Source organism: Ovis canadensis, chromosome 5 (genome assembly GCF_042477335.2).
Source record: "Ovis canadensis isolate MfBH-ARS-UI-01 breed Bighorn chromosome 5, ARS-UI_OviCan_v2, whole genome shotgun sequence".
In the NCBI taxonomy this organism is placed as follows: domain Eukaryota; kingdom Metazoa; phylum Chordata; class Mammalia; order Artiodactyla; family Bovidae; genus Ovis; species Ovis canadensis.
The window spans coordinates 84,398,291-84,412,909 of record NC_091249.1 but is presented as its reverse complement, the minus strand read 5'-3'; the positions used below and the strand labels follow the sequence as shown (position 1 = coordinate 84,412,909).

The 14,619-nt window shown below is 48.3% G+C and overlaps 1 protein-coding gene across 4 annotated transcripts in view; it reads left to right on the top strand.

Moving 5' to 3' along the window:
• CCNJL (cyclin J like) overlaps positions 1-14,619 on the top strand; it is a 65,368-nt gene that overhangs the window by 48,346 nt on the left and 2,403 nt on the right. For all 4 annotated transcript variants that reach the window (XM_069592536.1, XM_069592534.1, XM_069592537.1 and 1 more), the window contains 2 exons: positions 11,511-11,813; positions 13,324-13,483. In XM_069592536.1, the coding sequence (XP_069448637.1) occupies positions 11,511-11,813; positions 13,324-13,483 (463 nt within the window). The remainder of the gene's footprint in view (positions 1-11,510; positions 11,814-13,323; positions 13,484-14,619) is intronic.

The following is a 14,619-nucleotide window of genomic DNA, read 5'->3' as shown; positions in this document are numbered from 1 at the left end:
TGGGCTCCAAAATCACTGCAGATGGTGACTGCAGCCATGAAATTAAAAGACGCTTACTCCTTAGAAGGAAAGTTATGACCAACCTAGATAGCATATTCAAAAGCAGAGACATTACTTTGCCAACAAAGGTCTATCTAGTCAAGGCTATAGTTTTTCCAGTGGTCATCTATGGATGTGAGAGTTGGACTGTGAAGAAGGCTGAACGCCGAAGAATTGATGCTTTTGAAGTGTGGTGTTGGAGAAGACTCTTGAGAGTCCCTTGGACTGCAAGGAGATCCAACCAGTCCATGGTAAAGGAGGTCAGCCCTGGGTGTTCTTAGGAAGGAATGATGCTAAAGCTGAAACTCCAGTACTTTGGCCACCTCATGAGAAGAGTTGACTCATTGGAAAAGACTCTGATGCTGGGAGGGATTGGGGGCAGGAGGAAAAGGGGACAACCGAGGATGAGATGGCTGGATGGCATCACCGACTCGATGGATGTGAGTTTGAGTGAACTCCAGGAGTTGGTGATGGACAGGGAGTCCTGGCGTGCTGCAATTCATGGGGTCGCGAAGAGTCGGACATGACTGAGCAACTGAACTGAACTGAACTGAAGGCTTGATTGTCAGGACAGTAGGTAGAATAAGAAAGAGCTAATCTTTAGTCAGTTCGAAGAGACAAAGTAGAAAGGCAGTTATCAGGGGCTGGGAGAAGGGAACAGAGAGTTGTTAAGTGGGTACAGAGTTTCTGTTTTTGCAAAATGAAGAGTTCTGGAGATTGGTTACACAATAGTGTGAATGTACTTAATGCCGCTGATCAGTACAATTAAAAGGGTTAAAGTGGTACATTTTATGTTATGTGCATTTTACTACAATTTTTAAAAATACCATTTTTTAAAAAAGGAAAAGCTATTGTGTGGATATCCTTTCCAAGGCTTGCTGGCTTGCAGTGTCTGGCCACCGTGGTGGAGACTGTTTAGGCCACTTGGTGGACAGATGTCATCAGTCTACTGACTGTGACCTTCCAAGAGTGGCTCAGGCTGTCTTTGAACCAGCCCCTGGGAGTGTGGGAGCAGTCAGCCAGCTGATGCACAGAACATCCTCAAAGGTGGTGTTTGCGTGTTTCACCATCACCACTAACATTGGGCTCATGTGCGTGCCACTGGCCTCCCAGATTCAGGGTGAGTGCTTTGATAGCCTTAGGATTTCTTTTTATAATTTTGTTTATTTATTTTTGGCTGTGTGGGGTCTTCCTTGTCTCGAGGGCTCTTCTGTAGTTTCAGCAGGTGGGGGCTACTCCAGCTGCGGTGCATGGGCTCCACATCTTGGTGCATGGGCCCCTCATTGTGGTGCATGGGCTCCGCATCGTGGTGCATGGGCTCCGCATCGTGGTGCATGGCTCCGCATCGCGGCGCATGGGCCCCGCATCACGGCGCATGGGCCCCGCATCGTGGTCATGGGCCCCGCATCGCAGTGCATGGCTCCGCATCGCGGCACATGGGCCCTGCATCGCGGCGCATGGGCTCCGCATCGCGGCGCATGGGCCCCGCATCGCGGCGCATGGGCCCCGCATCGTGGTCATGGGCCCCGCATCGTGGTGCATGGGCTCTGCATCATGGTGCATGGGCTCCGCATTGTGGTGCCTTCTCTTGTGGTGGAGCAGCGGCTCTAGGGTGCATGGACTTAGTTGCTGGCGGCTCTCCGGCTCTAGAGCACAGGCTCAGTAGTTGTGGCTCACGGGCTTAGTTGCTCTTTGGCATGTGGGATCTTGCCAGACCAGGGATTGAACCCATGTCTTCTGTGTTGGCAGGTGGATTCTTTACCTCTGAGCCACCAGGGAAGCTTAGGATTTTTTTTTTTTTTTAACCTTAGTATGTTGATAGTACTCCTACTGTTCAAAATTGGAACAGTGTGAAAAGAAAAATGTAGGTGAAATGGTAGATGAAATGTAGATGAAATACTGATTAAATTCTTTTTTTTCAACCCCAGTATAACAATTTATTTAGGAAAGGATCATCCATGGATGCTAAACCATTGAGTTAAAGGTTGTTGGGAAACAGGGTATTCACTTTATCTTGAGGTGTCATCTCACAGATGACTTATTAATTTCACAGGAGAGTGGTGCCTTTAAAACAGAGAGATCTGGTTTCAGCTCCTTAACCAAGTGATCAAACGTAGCATCGCTATTGCTGGGACAAACTGACCTTGTATAATTCCTGAGGAGACCCAGTAGGACCAAAGCATCGCCTCTGTAGTCTTGTTGACCAAACTGTTTGATAATGAGGAAACAATCAGGGAAGTCCAGGATATGGGTCACTGTACCAGACAGCTGGCCCAGATTCATCCAGAGTCGGTGTCATGAAAAACAAAGAGTGGGGCCAAAGAGATGTAATAGACACCATGTGTAGCCTTGTTGGATCTGGATCCAAAAAACAAAGGTTATAAAGGCATTTTCAGGACCCTTGGGGAAAGCCAGATATGGATTGAATGTTAGAAACTGTCATTGCATTACTGTTGATGTTCTTGGAATTGTGACTGGCATTGTAATATAGGAAAATGACCTCAGGGATGGATGCTGAAGTAACGAGGGGTGGCATGTCATATCTGCAACTTAATTAAAATAGTCCAGCAAAACCAATATTTATATACTACACACACACACACACAGAATTTGTGGCTCTGTGTCAGCAATTGGTGACTCTGGGGAGGGGTCATCTGGGTTCATTGTTCTGTTCTTTCATCTCTTCTGTGGATTTGAAAATTTTCCTAATAAAAGTACATCAAACAAGTTGGAGGCAAATTGTGTGGCTCTTGCCTGACTTGGAAAGACTCAGACTTCTGTCCCCCACTCCTCCAGGGGACCTGCCTGAAGACTCCTGGCATTTGTTGTCTGTGCCCTTTGTCAGTCAGGAGCAAGCAGCTGGGTGGCGGTGCTTAGTGCTGGCAGGCTGGGAACAAAGGGCTGCCTGGCCCCCAGACCTGGGAAGAAGGATGCCCTGCATATGCAGTGTCAGAAACTCATAAAATCTTTGCTGGCTGTGAAATGTGTTGTTCTAATAGCATGGGCTGTGAGGTCGCTCCTAGGTATGGACTTGAGTGCTTGCAGGCCCTTTTCCTCTAAGTCCCTGGGGCTCTGAACAGAACCTACCTGGGGGCATCCGGCATGTGTCCAGCACAAAGCCCAGTGCCCAGCCCAGCATGGGGCTCCATCCATCTCTGTGCTGGGTATGCCTTAGAGGACTTTGCATACTGCACAGCCATGCTTTCTCCACGTGGGGCATATTCCTAGAGAGGAAATGAACAACTTGTGGATTTCAGTGCTTTTAGGTCCAGGGTCAACTTGAGGATTCAGACCCAGCTCTGCCCTGCTCTGGCCTGCAGTGCAGTGAGTCCCCAGGAAGCTTCCCCTGTGTGGGGAGCAGAGGGAGCCGGAGAATCAGATTCCTCAGTAACTGCTGGCCTTTCCATTTCAGGGTGATTCTTTGGGTCCTGGTAGCTCTGGGAAAGGCACAACTCTGAGAAGTTTGAAAGCAACAAGGGCAGGGAGGAACTAATCTGATTGAGTACATCTGCCTGTTGGGATATGGACCCTCAGAGGCTAGTGCCACTCTGAGAAGGCCAGGGAAGGGTGGGCAAAGTAAACTGGACCTTGGGACTTCCCTGGTGGTTCAGTGCTTAAGACTCTGTACTTCCAATGCAGGGGACGCAGGTTCGACCCTTGGTAGGAGAAATAAGATCCCACATGCTGCAAGGTGAGGCCAAAAAAAAAAAAAAAAGGTTAATTGGGGCTCGGTCAACCCCAGGGTGAAATTGCTGGAAAGGCCCTGGGAGGTTCATTCTGCACCCTTCTCCACCCCTTCACTCTCTACCCCTCCTCCACTCTGCACTGTGGCATCGATTATTCACTCATGTGTTCATTCTAGCAGCGGTTTTTGAGTGCCTACTATATTCCAGTGCTGAAGATACAGAGATGAATAAGATGCCCTTCCTTGCCTTAGGTAGCCCAGCATCAGAGACAATTAAAGTCAAGTGTGGCAAAGGCTCTGATAGGGGCAGGATAAGGTGCTTTAGGAACCCAGTCTGCTGACTGAGGAGTTGGATAAGGCTTCACAGAGTACGACATTGAACTAATCTAAAGGGATGGGTTGGATGAGAGATTCTTCTACTTCCACAGAACTGCGGGAAGTACAGTGTGCCAGAGCAGGGGTTCTCAAACTTGAGTGTGCCGAAGAGCCACCTGGAGGGCTTGCTAGGATGCAAATTGCTAGGCCCCACCTTGAGTCTCATACAGTAGGTCTGAGTGGGGCTGAAGGATTCACCTCTCTAACAGGTTCCTAGGTGATGTTGAGGCTTGTGGTTCTCAAATGTGATATGCTGCTTCTCAGCTTCATTAAATAACCTCAGCCTCATCTATAGAAGGAAAAGGCAATGGCAACCCACTCCAGTACTCTCGTCTGGAAAATCGCATGGACGGAGGAGCCTGGTAGGCTGCAGTCCATGGGATCACACAGAGTCGGACACGACTGAAGTGACTTAGCAGCAGCAGCAGCCTGTTGGGATAGATGGCTGACTGCCAGCAGAGCCATGGAAGGGTCTCAGTGCCACTAGGGCATGATTGATATTTCTGCCAGAGCTGTGACCTTCACCTTCACCTTCTGTTCTGGGAAGAAAAGAGCTCTAGCTATTGAGTGTCTGTGAACAGCATTGACTCAAGTGAGCCCAAGGTTCAGGGAAACCTTAATAAGTTGGCAAAAAAAGTTTTTTTCTTAAGTTGCCAAAAGAATATGTGAATCATTGGAGAAAAAAATTAGGGAGTACAGATAATCAGAGAGCATCAGAGAACAATTCATACGGCCTGCAATTCAACTAGGGCTTCACTGGTGGCTCAGACAGTAAAGAATGTGCCTACAGTGCAGGAGACACAGGAGATGTGGGTTCGATCCCTGGGTGGGGTGGGGCAGATCTCCTGGAGGAGGGCATGGCAACCCACTTAAATATTCTTGCCTGGAGAATCCCATGGACAGAGGAGCCTGGCGGGCTACATCCCTTAGGGTCACAAAGAGTTGGATATGACCGAAGCAACAAGCACAGTTCAACTATCCAGAGAGAACCATTCATTCTCTCAACAAATAGGCATGGGACGTCTACTGTGTGCCAGGGACTGTGCTGGGACCTCGGGCACAGCTGAGAACGTGTGGGATGTGGTTCCTATTCTGCGGCTCACACTTGTTGATGGTTTGGTTGCTAAGTCGTGTTTGACTCTTTTGCGACCCCACTGATTATAGCCTTCCAGGCTTCTCTGTCCATGGTATTCTCCAGGCAAGAATACTGACGTGGGTTGCCATTTCCTTCTCCAGGGGATCTTCCCAACCCAGGGATCGAACCCACATCACCTGCATGGACAGGCAGATTCTTAACCACTGAGCCACCAGGGAAGCTCTCATACTTGTTAGTGACCTGTTAATGGCCAGTTGCTGGCCACTGACAGTAGATTTGAAATTTAAAAATCTTGTGTGTGAGAGGTGCCTTGATGACACCCAGTGGCCTCTGATCAAAGCTCTGGAGGACATGTGATAAGGTGGGTGAGGGCATGAGCACACCCCGCTGGAGGAGGGGTCACGTTTCAGGTGTGGTTGGATCCAGTGTTTAGGGAGGGCGTGGGGCCGTGAGGCTGCGGAACGTCGCAAGGCCTGATCAGCAGGCAGCACCCTCTCCCCGGATTTCATCATACAAAGGCCTCTTCCACCTGGGGAAGGGGCAGCACTGTCCTCACCTTTTCCTGTCCGAGTTGCCCTGGTACAAGGGAAGGTGTGTGCTCTGGAGGCAGGGCTGTGCCTGGCAGGCTGGGAAGGAGATGAGTCTGGGCTGCACTGGTCCCTCCTCCGAGGCAAAGACCAGAACTGCATGTCATCGTCTCTGCCCATCCGGTGGGCTGGCTGTTGCCTGGCTCCCTGAGAAGATGCAGGCCTCCCAGAGTCGGTGTTTCATTTCTCAGTGACGTCTTCTGAGGCCTTGGTGAGGAGTGTGTTGTCTCTGGTGCAGGGCTGCCTGCCTGAAGTGATTACTTCCTTATCTCTTGGCGAGCAAGAGTGTCGGCTGAGAACTGGGTCACGGGGCGCTGGCAGTTGTGCACAGGTATGTGGACTCTTTGTTGGCTCTTCCCGCTGTCGGAACAGATGTGTGCTCCAAGCTCAACTAGGTCGCCCATTGCCTTTTCCGACACCTGCTCCAGCAGCTGTTCTGCACACAGCGAGGCTGGACTTGGAGGCCAGCGTGATGGGACTGAGGTCAGGCCTTGGGTACACTGTCTGATGTGGGTGTCAGGCAGCACGTGGGGACTGTGGTCAGGGAAGGCTTCCGAAGGGGAGTGGCTTTGAGGTGGAGGACAGGGTGAGCTTGGTGGAATGACAGGACGATGGGAAAAGGTGCTTCGGGCAGAGGGGCTGCGCTAACCAAGGCTCGTCAGCAAGGAGGGCACAGTGCCTTCAGAAAACTTCAGTGGCCAAGGCCACAGTCCGGTGTGAGTGGTTTCCCTGAGCATTGGTGTGAAGGCTAGGAGTCCCCAGCAGTTTCTCCTGTAGAGCTGCCTCCAGCTCAGGCTGCCTGTGGGGCTTCTACCATGGATGACTGCCCAGCGCCATTACTATGGAAATCCTCCATTCCCTTGACCCTGAGCAGGATAACCCAAGGTTTGTGTTTTATTTTTGTTTGTATCTAGCTCCATTTGGATGTATTTCATGCAGTTTATTTCCAGGATCTTCCAGTATGTAATCATGACCTCAGTGAGGCAGCAGTGAGCAGTGGTGTGAGGTAGGATCTTAATTTCCTACCCAAGAATTGAACCCAGGTAGCCTGGATGAAAACCAGCAATCCCAGCCACCAGACCAATCAGGGTTACAGGCTAGAAGCTATTTTTCTGTGGATCTTTGCCCCCAGTGAAAAATGCATTTATCATAGAGACAAGAACTGTAAATGCAGGTACAGAGTTTATCATTAGAGACCGTGTAACAGGTGGGAGAGCACACAGAGAAGCAGTTTGTTAAGACAGAAGCAAGGCAGAGATGCACGCCCAGAGAGAAAGGTTGTGGATATCCCCCTTAGTGAGGAGGAATGCAGTAAAGAGGTGGGTAAGTCATTTGTATAGGTCAGTTCTTACAGGTCTTTATTTACCTTTAGCCAATTATCTGGTTTCTTTTTCCACATCTGACCTACCCTGGGACCCTCTCTTGGATGTGCGCACACCCCTCAACCAAGATAGATTTTGAAGTGAAGTCTTCTGGGAGGATCAAGACTCATTATGGTCCAGCATTATTCCCTGACTTTTGGCTCACAAGGAGCCTTTCTGTGCATGTGTAGTGTCTATCCAAAAAAGTGGGGAGCAGAAATTCCTTAATCCTTGACTCAAGCAGGATTTTGTCCCTCATTGTCCTTGCCATGACTATTACCTTAAGGTGTTTACGAGAGGCAAAGGCTGGCTGTTTCCCCTGTTTCTATTGTTACTTCCATTTTGGAGGGCAAATAGGAGGCTGATTGTAAATGCCTTAACTGGAGCCCACCTATCTCTTATCTCAGGAAATGCAAGCGGGAGACTGGTTAGAAGTGTCCAGTCTGAAGCCCACTTCTTCCTGCCCCAAGAAATGCAAATAGGAAGCCAGTTGTAAATGTCTAACCTAGAGCCTGTTTATCTCTGGACTCGGCTATTACTTCTTTTTAAAAAAAATTTTTTTTTAATTATTTAATTTATGACTGTGCTGGGTTTTCATTGCTGTGTGAGAACTTTCTCTAGTTGTGATGGGAGGGCTTTTCACTGTGGTGGCTTCTCTTGTTGCAAAGCATGGGCTCTAGGGTGGCGAGGCTTCAGTACTGTGGTGTATGGGCTTAGTTGCCTCTGAGCATCTTAGTTCCTAGACCAGGAATCAAACCCATGTCCTCCGCACTGGCAGGCAGATTCTTAACTACTGGACCACCAGGGAAGTCCCTTTCCAAGCTTTGTGACAGGTCAGTCTGTGGGATCTCACATCTTTTTGTCACTGTGCACTGGTATGAGTATATTCCAGTTATCTGTTCCTGCAAACAACCCCAAAACTTAGTGATTTAAAACAACAGCAGTGTGCACTGCACAGTGGTTCTGTGTTGGTTTCACTTTGGCTCATTCATACAGTTGCTGGAGAATCCACTGGCCTGGAAGGTCCAGAGTGGCCTCATTCTCATGTATGAGAATCAGTGCTGGATGTTGCCTGGGCACGTCTGTTCTCATCCTTGTGGTTTCTTTGACTCCAGGAGGCTAAATGTGCTTCCTTACATGGAGGTCTGGGAATGACACTCCAGGTAGGGCCAAGTTGAATCTGTAAGGTCTCTCGACATTCCTGGTCGTCGAGTGGTTAAGAATCCACTTTGCAATGCAGGAGACGCGGGTTCGATCTCTGGTTGGGGAACTAAGATCCCACATACTTTGGAGTAACTAAGACTGCAAACCACAACTAGAGAGTCCATGTGCTGCAATGAAAGGTCCGCCATGGTACAGTGAAGATCTCGTGTGCCACAACTAAGACTCAATACAGCCAAAATAAAATAATAATTTTTTAAAAGGTTGTAAGGCCTCTTAAAGCATTGTCTTGGAAGTTACATGACACCATGTTTTCCAGTTTCATTGAGATGCATTTGGCATAATGTATTGATTTAAGTTGTACAACATAATGGTTTGATGTATGCATATATTGTGAAATCACAATTAGTTAACATTCATAATCTCACATAGAATTTTTTTCTTTTAAGATGAGAACTTTTAAGATCTACTGTCTTAGCAACTTTCAAATATACAATATGGTTAACTAGTCACTACACCCTATGTTACATCCCCAGGACTTAATTTATCTTATAACTAGAAGTTGGTACCTTCTGATCCCATTCCCCACCCCGCTTCTGGCAAACACCAATCTGTTATCTGTATCTGGGTTCAATTTTTTAAAGATTCTGCATGTAACAAATACTGTAACACAGTGCTGGGAGCTCAGCCCTTAGCATAGTAGCCATTGCTGTGCAGCATCACTCTGCACACCGTTACCAGGCAGTGGGTCCTGCTCAGTCATTGGTAGGTGCTTCAGTGGGCCCCGCCCACTGGCAACCAACTGTCAAAGAAGAACCGTTAGTGGTCCTTCTCTGCCATTGGACAGCGGGGCAGTGGGCCCCGCCCACAAGCAACAACAGTTAGTGAGGGGATTCAGACAACTGTAAAGTGGTGGTCCTGAGGTGCAGAGTGAGCTAAGAGGCGGATCACGGCCTTCTCCCCTAGGCCCCCCAACTCACCCAGCCCTGGGCCAGCGGGTGAACTAGGGGCCCAGAGAACAGACTGGGGACTGTGTCCTGCAGGGCACCAGAGCCCTTGCCAAGGCCACTCACTAGCCTTGGCCCAGACATTAAGGCAGCTGTGAACCTCTCCTCAGTCCCTGTCTGTGACCTAACAGCAGTGGCTGTCTGCCTGGCTCACAGTTTTCAGGACCTGCCCCCGCCGTATGGGCAGCTTGAGGAGCGTGAGGGCCAGTTGGGTCCTGAGTGCCTGGCTCCCTCGGCGATGACAGCTGGACAGGATATTGGGATGTGGCCCTGAGGAAGCTGCCAGCTGAGCTCTGCCTCCTCTCAGCCAGAACCTGGGCCTCGGAGAGTGAAGGTCCCAGAACCTAGGACCTGGCCCTTTCGTGTCAGAACAGGGAATAACATTGATTTGGTGGAGCTTTATAGGAACATCATTACCTGACCTCAAGAACAAAGGCTCTGACACAAGTAACCATGTCCCTCCCTCATCTTTTTACTTTTAAAATGGCTTTGCTGAAAGCTTTCAGTAACTTTGGGGTTCTTAAGGCATGGGTCACTCATCTCCTTTCATGTCGCTGTAATAAACCTTTCTCTGTTCCAAATTCCAGTGTTTTAGTATTGTTTGGCCTTACTGTGTCGGGCACACGAACTTGGTGATCTTCGGTAACAATATCTTATAGTAGTTGTCTGTCTCTCTCATTACTCACCTCAAGGTCCATCCATGTTGTCCCAAATGGCAGGATTTTCTTCTTTTCATGGCTGAATAATATCACTTTAAGCTCCAGGAGATAGTGAAGGACAGGGAAGCCTGGCGTGCTGCAGTCCATGGGGTCGCAAAGAGTCGGACATGACAACAACAAACATGTTTTTGTTCAGTTGCTCAGTCATGTCCGACTCTTTGCGACCCCATGGACTGCAGCACGCCAGGCTTCCCTGTCCTTCACCATCTCCCAGAGCTTGCTCAGACTCATGTCCATTGAGTTGATGATGCCGTCCAACCATCCTCGGTTCCCCCCTCTTCTCCTCCTGCCTTCAGTCTTTCTTGGCATCAGGGTCTTTTCCAGTGAGTCGGCTCTTCACTTCAGGCAGCCAAATATTGGAGTTTCAGCTTCAGCACCAGTCCTTCCAGTGAATACTCAGGGTTGATTTCTCTTAGGATTGGACTGGTTTGATCTCTTTGCAGTCCAAGGGACTCTCAAGTGTCTTCTCCAGCACGACAGTTTGAAAGCATCAATTCTTTGGCACTCAGCCTTCTTTATGATCCAGTTCTCAGATTCGTACACGACTGCTGGGAAAACCATAGCTTTGACTATACAGACCTTTGTGGGCAAAGTGATGTCTCTCCTTTTCAATATGCTGTACAGGTTGGTCGTAGCTTTCCTTCCAGGGAGGAAGTGTCTTTTAAATTCATGGATGCAGTCACCATCCATAGTAATTTTGGAGCCCAAGGAAATAAAGTCTGTCACTGTTTCCACTTTTCCCCCTTCTGTTTGCCATGAAATGATGGGACCCATTGTATATAAATAACTGTTTTCTTTATTCATTATCTGTCAGTGGATACTTAGGCTTTCTTGGCTCTTGTGAATCATGCTTCAGTGAACATGGTGTTTAGATACCTCTTCAAGATAAAATGCACCTTGGCTTTCATCCCTTTTCTGTCTTCTCCTACTTATAGATCTTCCCCAGGCTCACCTCCCAAGCAAACTGTTTTAAGGAAATCCAAACTCAGAAACCTTTGACAGAGTTAAAGCTCAGTATTGAAGATACTGGGGAGCCACTGAAGGGCTCTTCCACATCTGCAACAACAGGCCAGATTTACAAGGTCCCCGTGACTGTGGCCCCCTGACCAGTCGTGATGTTGAATTAGTACAGACCAGACAGGAGGGCCCAGGCCCTTGCTGCTATTGCTAACTGCTGTTGAACATCTTCTGTGATCCACGCGCTGGTCTGTACATTTGGTGTGTGTTATCTCATTGAATCTAACAAAAGCTTTAGGAGGTATAATTTCCATTTTACATAGAGAACTGAGGCACAGAGAGGATAAGACATGTTTCCATGATCACACAGCTGGAAGTGATGGTGTGGGGATTCGAGCTCAAATGTGATAGATCTGTAATCTGTGCCTTTGGGCTTGCTCTTCTCCTTGCCAGCACCATCGGGTACTATAAAGAGGGCCTTTACAGCAAGTGCTATCTCACATAATCTCTGCTTGTCCCTTAGGTAAGTTCGAGGATCGGGAAGACCACGTCCCCAAGCTGGAGCAGATAAACAGCACCAGGATCCTGAGCAGCCAAAACTTCTCCCTCACCAGGAAGGAGCTGCTGAGTACAGAGCTGCTGCTGCTGGAGGCCTTTGGCTGGAACCTCTGCCTGCCTACGCCTGCCCACTTCCTCGACTACTACCTCTTAGCCTCCGTCAGCCAGAAGGACCACCACTGCCACAGCTGGCCCACCACCTGCCCCCGCAAGACCAAAGAGTGCCTCAAGGAGTATGCCCACTACTTCCTAGAGGTCACCCTGCAAGGTGGGGCCAATTTCAAGGCCTGTCCACGCTTCCCCACCCACATAGGAGCCAGAGTCAGGGGCCAGTGCACCCACATCACCAGATCACCCCCACTTTGCAGGGATAGGCAGAGAAAGATTTGCAGGGGTAAGCAGAGACAGAGTGAGTTAGCAATAATGTGTAAAAGACTAGTAGCTTGTGTGCAGGCAGCCTGTAGTCTGTCTGTTTTCTGATCACCTGCCTGGTAGTTTTTAACTCACTTGGAACACTGCAAATGATCTGAGTAGCCCAGAGTCACAGGTAGGTCATTCTGAAAGAGTATCGTACAGGTAGGATGGGGAAGAGGGTTTTGTTTCCATCTGCTGTAGCAATACACTTTTACCATTTGGAGACGTTTGCTTAAAGTGTCTTAAGATCTGAGTATTAAGATCTAGGTATTAGGTACAACACTAGGTCAGAAATACTGTTGATTTAACCACCTGAAAACCCACTCCAAGCCAAAATGGTTATGAGTAACAATATCAACAATTGTGATATTAAGCAGTAAGTGAACACTTACTGTACACCAGGCAGTGCTCTGCATGTCTTGTTTCATTTGAACCTCACAGCAACTTCACATGAAGATCACTTATGCTACTCTCATTTTACAAATCAGTTTCCTTAATTGACGCTCAAGATGTGAAGTAACTTATCCTAAGGTTATTGCTAGGATTTGAAGCTGGGGAGTCTGACTCTTGACTGTGCTTATAACCATACCACCCTGCCTAATTCATACTTTAAGAGGCAAATGTTGAAATCATTGAAAGTCATGAACAGTTTAAGACAGGAAAGTAATGTGCAGATAAGCAACTATTCTTCATGAGAATTGTGGGAATTCGAGCAGTTTGCCTTTGCACATATTAGTACCAGCTTTGCCGGGTTGCCAAATATCTTAGTAGGACATTAAGATTTTTCATATTATTTCAGTGTTTACTTATCCCAAAACATCACACTGTACATCATAAATATATGGTATTTGTCAGTTGTTTGTCAATAAATCTGGGGTGGGGTGAGGGGAAGATTACTGAGTAAATTTATGAATATCAAATTCTTAACATTCATTTGTTTGTTCCTTCTTCAGCAGATTTTCAGTGAGTTCCTGCTGTGGGCCAGGCTTCGTTACTAAATAGCCTTTAGTCAGCACCCCAAACAGAAGTCTTTGAAATGGTGTGTGTTCACCACTGTCTTTCAAAGGAAGGACAGATGTTTAGTGTTTCTCCTTGTAGCATCAGCAAGTCCCTTGCAGGCCCTGGAAGCCAGGGATGTATTTTGACAATCGCTGCTCTAGGCTGACATCAGAAATTGCAGGCCTTGAGCTGAGGTGCTTTAAGAATGAAAATTCATGCTATTTTAATTTTTCATGTAGACCCTCTGCACTGCGTGTATGGTGAACAACCTTGGGCCTAATCGGTTGTCTCCCAGTTCCCAGGGAGCACAAGGCAGAGCTCCAAGGCCAGGCTTCTGATGGTGACTCTCTGTGATTTTCTTCCAGATCATATTTTCTATAAATTCCAGCCTTCCGTGGTGGCTGCAGCCTGCGTTGGGGCCTCTAGGATTTGCCTTCAGCTTTCTCCCTATTGGACCAGAGACCTGCAGAGGATCTCAAACTACTCCCTGGAACATCTCAGCACGTGCATCGAAATCCTGCTGGTGTAAGCTCCTCTCCTGATCCTTTTGTGTTTCTGAAATAGCCAAGTTCCACTTGCTCGTAAGGCCCACCTCAGGTGATTTCCTGCAGTTAGACGCTTATGGTGTCGTGGTGGCTCACAGAAAGTGAACCACCATGACTCCTGATAGAATTCAGATTTGGGGAGTTGGTCCTTCCTATTTTGGGTAGCTTTGGGTTTGCAGTTGTCAGGTCAAGAGTGCAGGAGAAGAGGGGCTCACTGCACATTTTTCTGAGTGTCTGGCCTCTTTGACCCAATGTATCAGTCAGTCTTCTAGGTGATCACATGGAGAGACCCTCATTATGAGCTGCTTTTCTCAGACGTGGTCACAAAGTGAACTCTTAGCCTGCTCAGCCCAGAGTGGCTTCACTTAAGAGACCATAGCCTAGGAATCTTGTGGAGGAAATGTTCAGTGTTTCAGAGAGGATGCTTAAAGACACAGCACCCTAAAACTGATATTGGAGGCCAAAGAGTAGTGACTGCAGGGAGGAGGACAAAGAGGACAGAAAGCTCTCAGCTGGCTGCACTTGGTCTCTCTTGCATCCAACGGCTGGCAGCATCTCCTGTGTGCTGGTCCCGCTCACTTCAGAGCCACGCCTCTGAAGAGCCATCTCTCACCCTCCTGGTACAGCTGCCTTTGTCTCAATCCTCTGAAATCAGTCATGCTCCCTAGCCCTGATTTTAAAATCTCTGCCTTTTGAAAGCTGGAGAATATGGTCTGACCTGAATGAGGACAAGTGTCCCAGATACTTAGCCACCAGCCCTGCCTCTTCTCCAAGGCTCTGGGGTAGCCCCCTGCTCAGACCTGCCACAGCTTCACTTATTTCTTTCTTACCAAAACCTCTAATTGTTTTCCCAAAACAAATTTATTATGGGAAGCTTTTCCCTGTTTTTGAGATGGAAAAAAACCTGTTCTATCCTGCTTTTCAGATGGAGACAGTTAGGCCCCTGGGGACAACCTGTTTGAAATCTGCTAAGTCTCATAACTCCATCTCAGCCGGGAATGGAGCTGACCAAAAGTGTCTTGAAGGCAGAAGGGGTGCTCACCTAAGCACCAGCAGGCAGTTCCTGTGCCCTGTGTGAGGATGCAGTGATGAGCAAAAGCAGACAGGCCCTCCCTC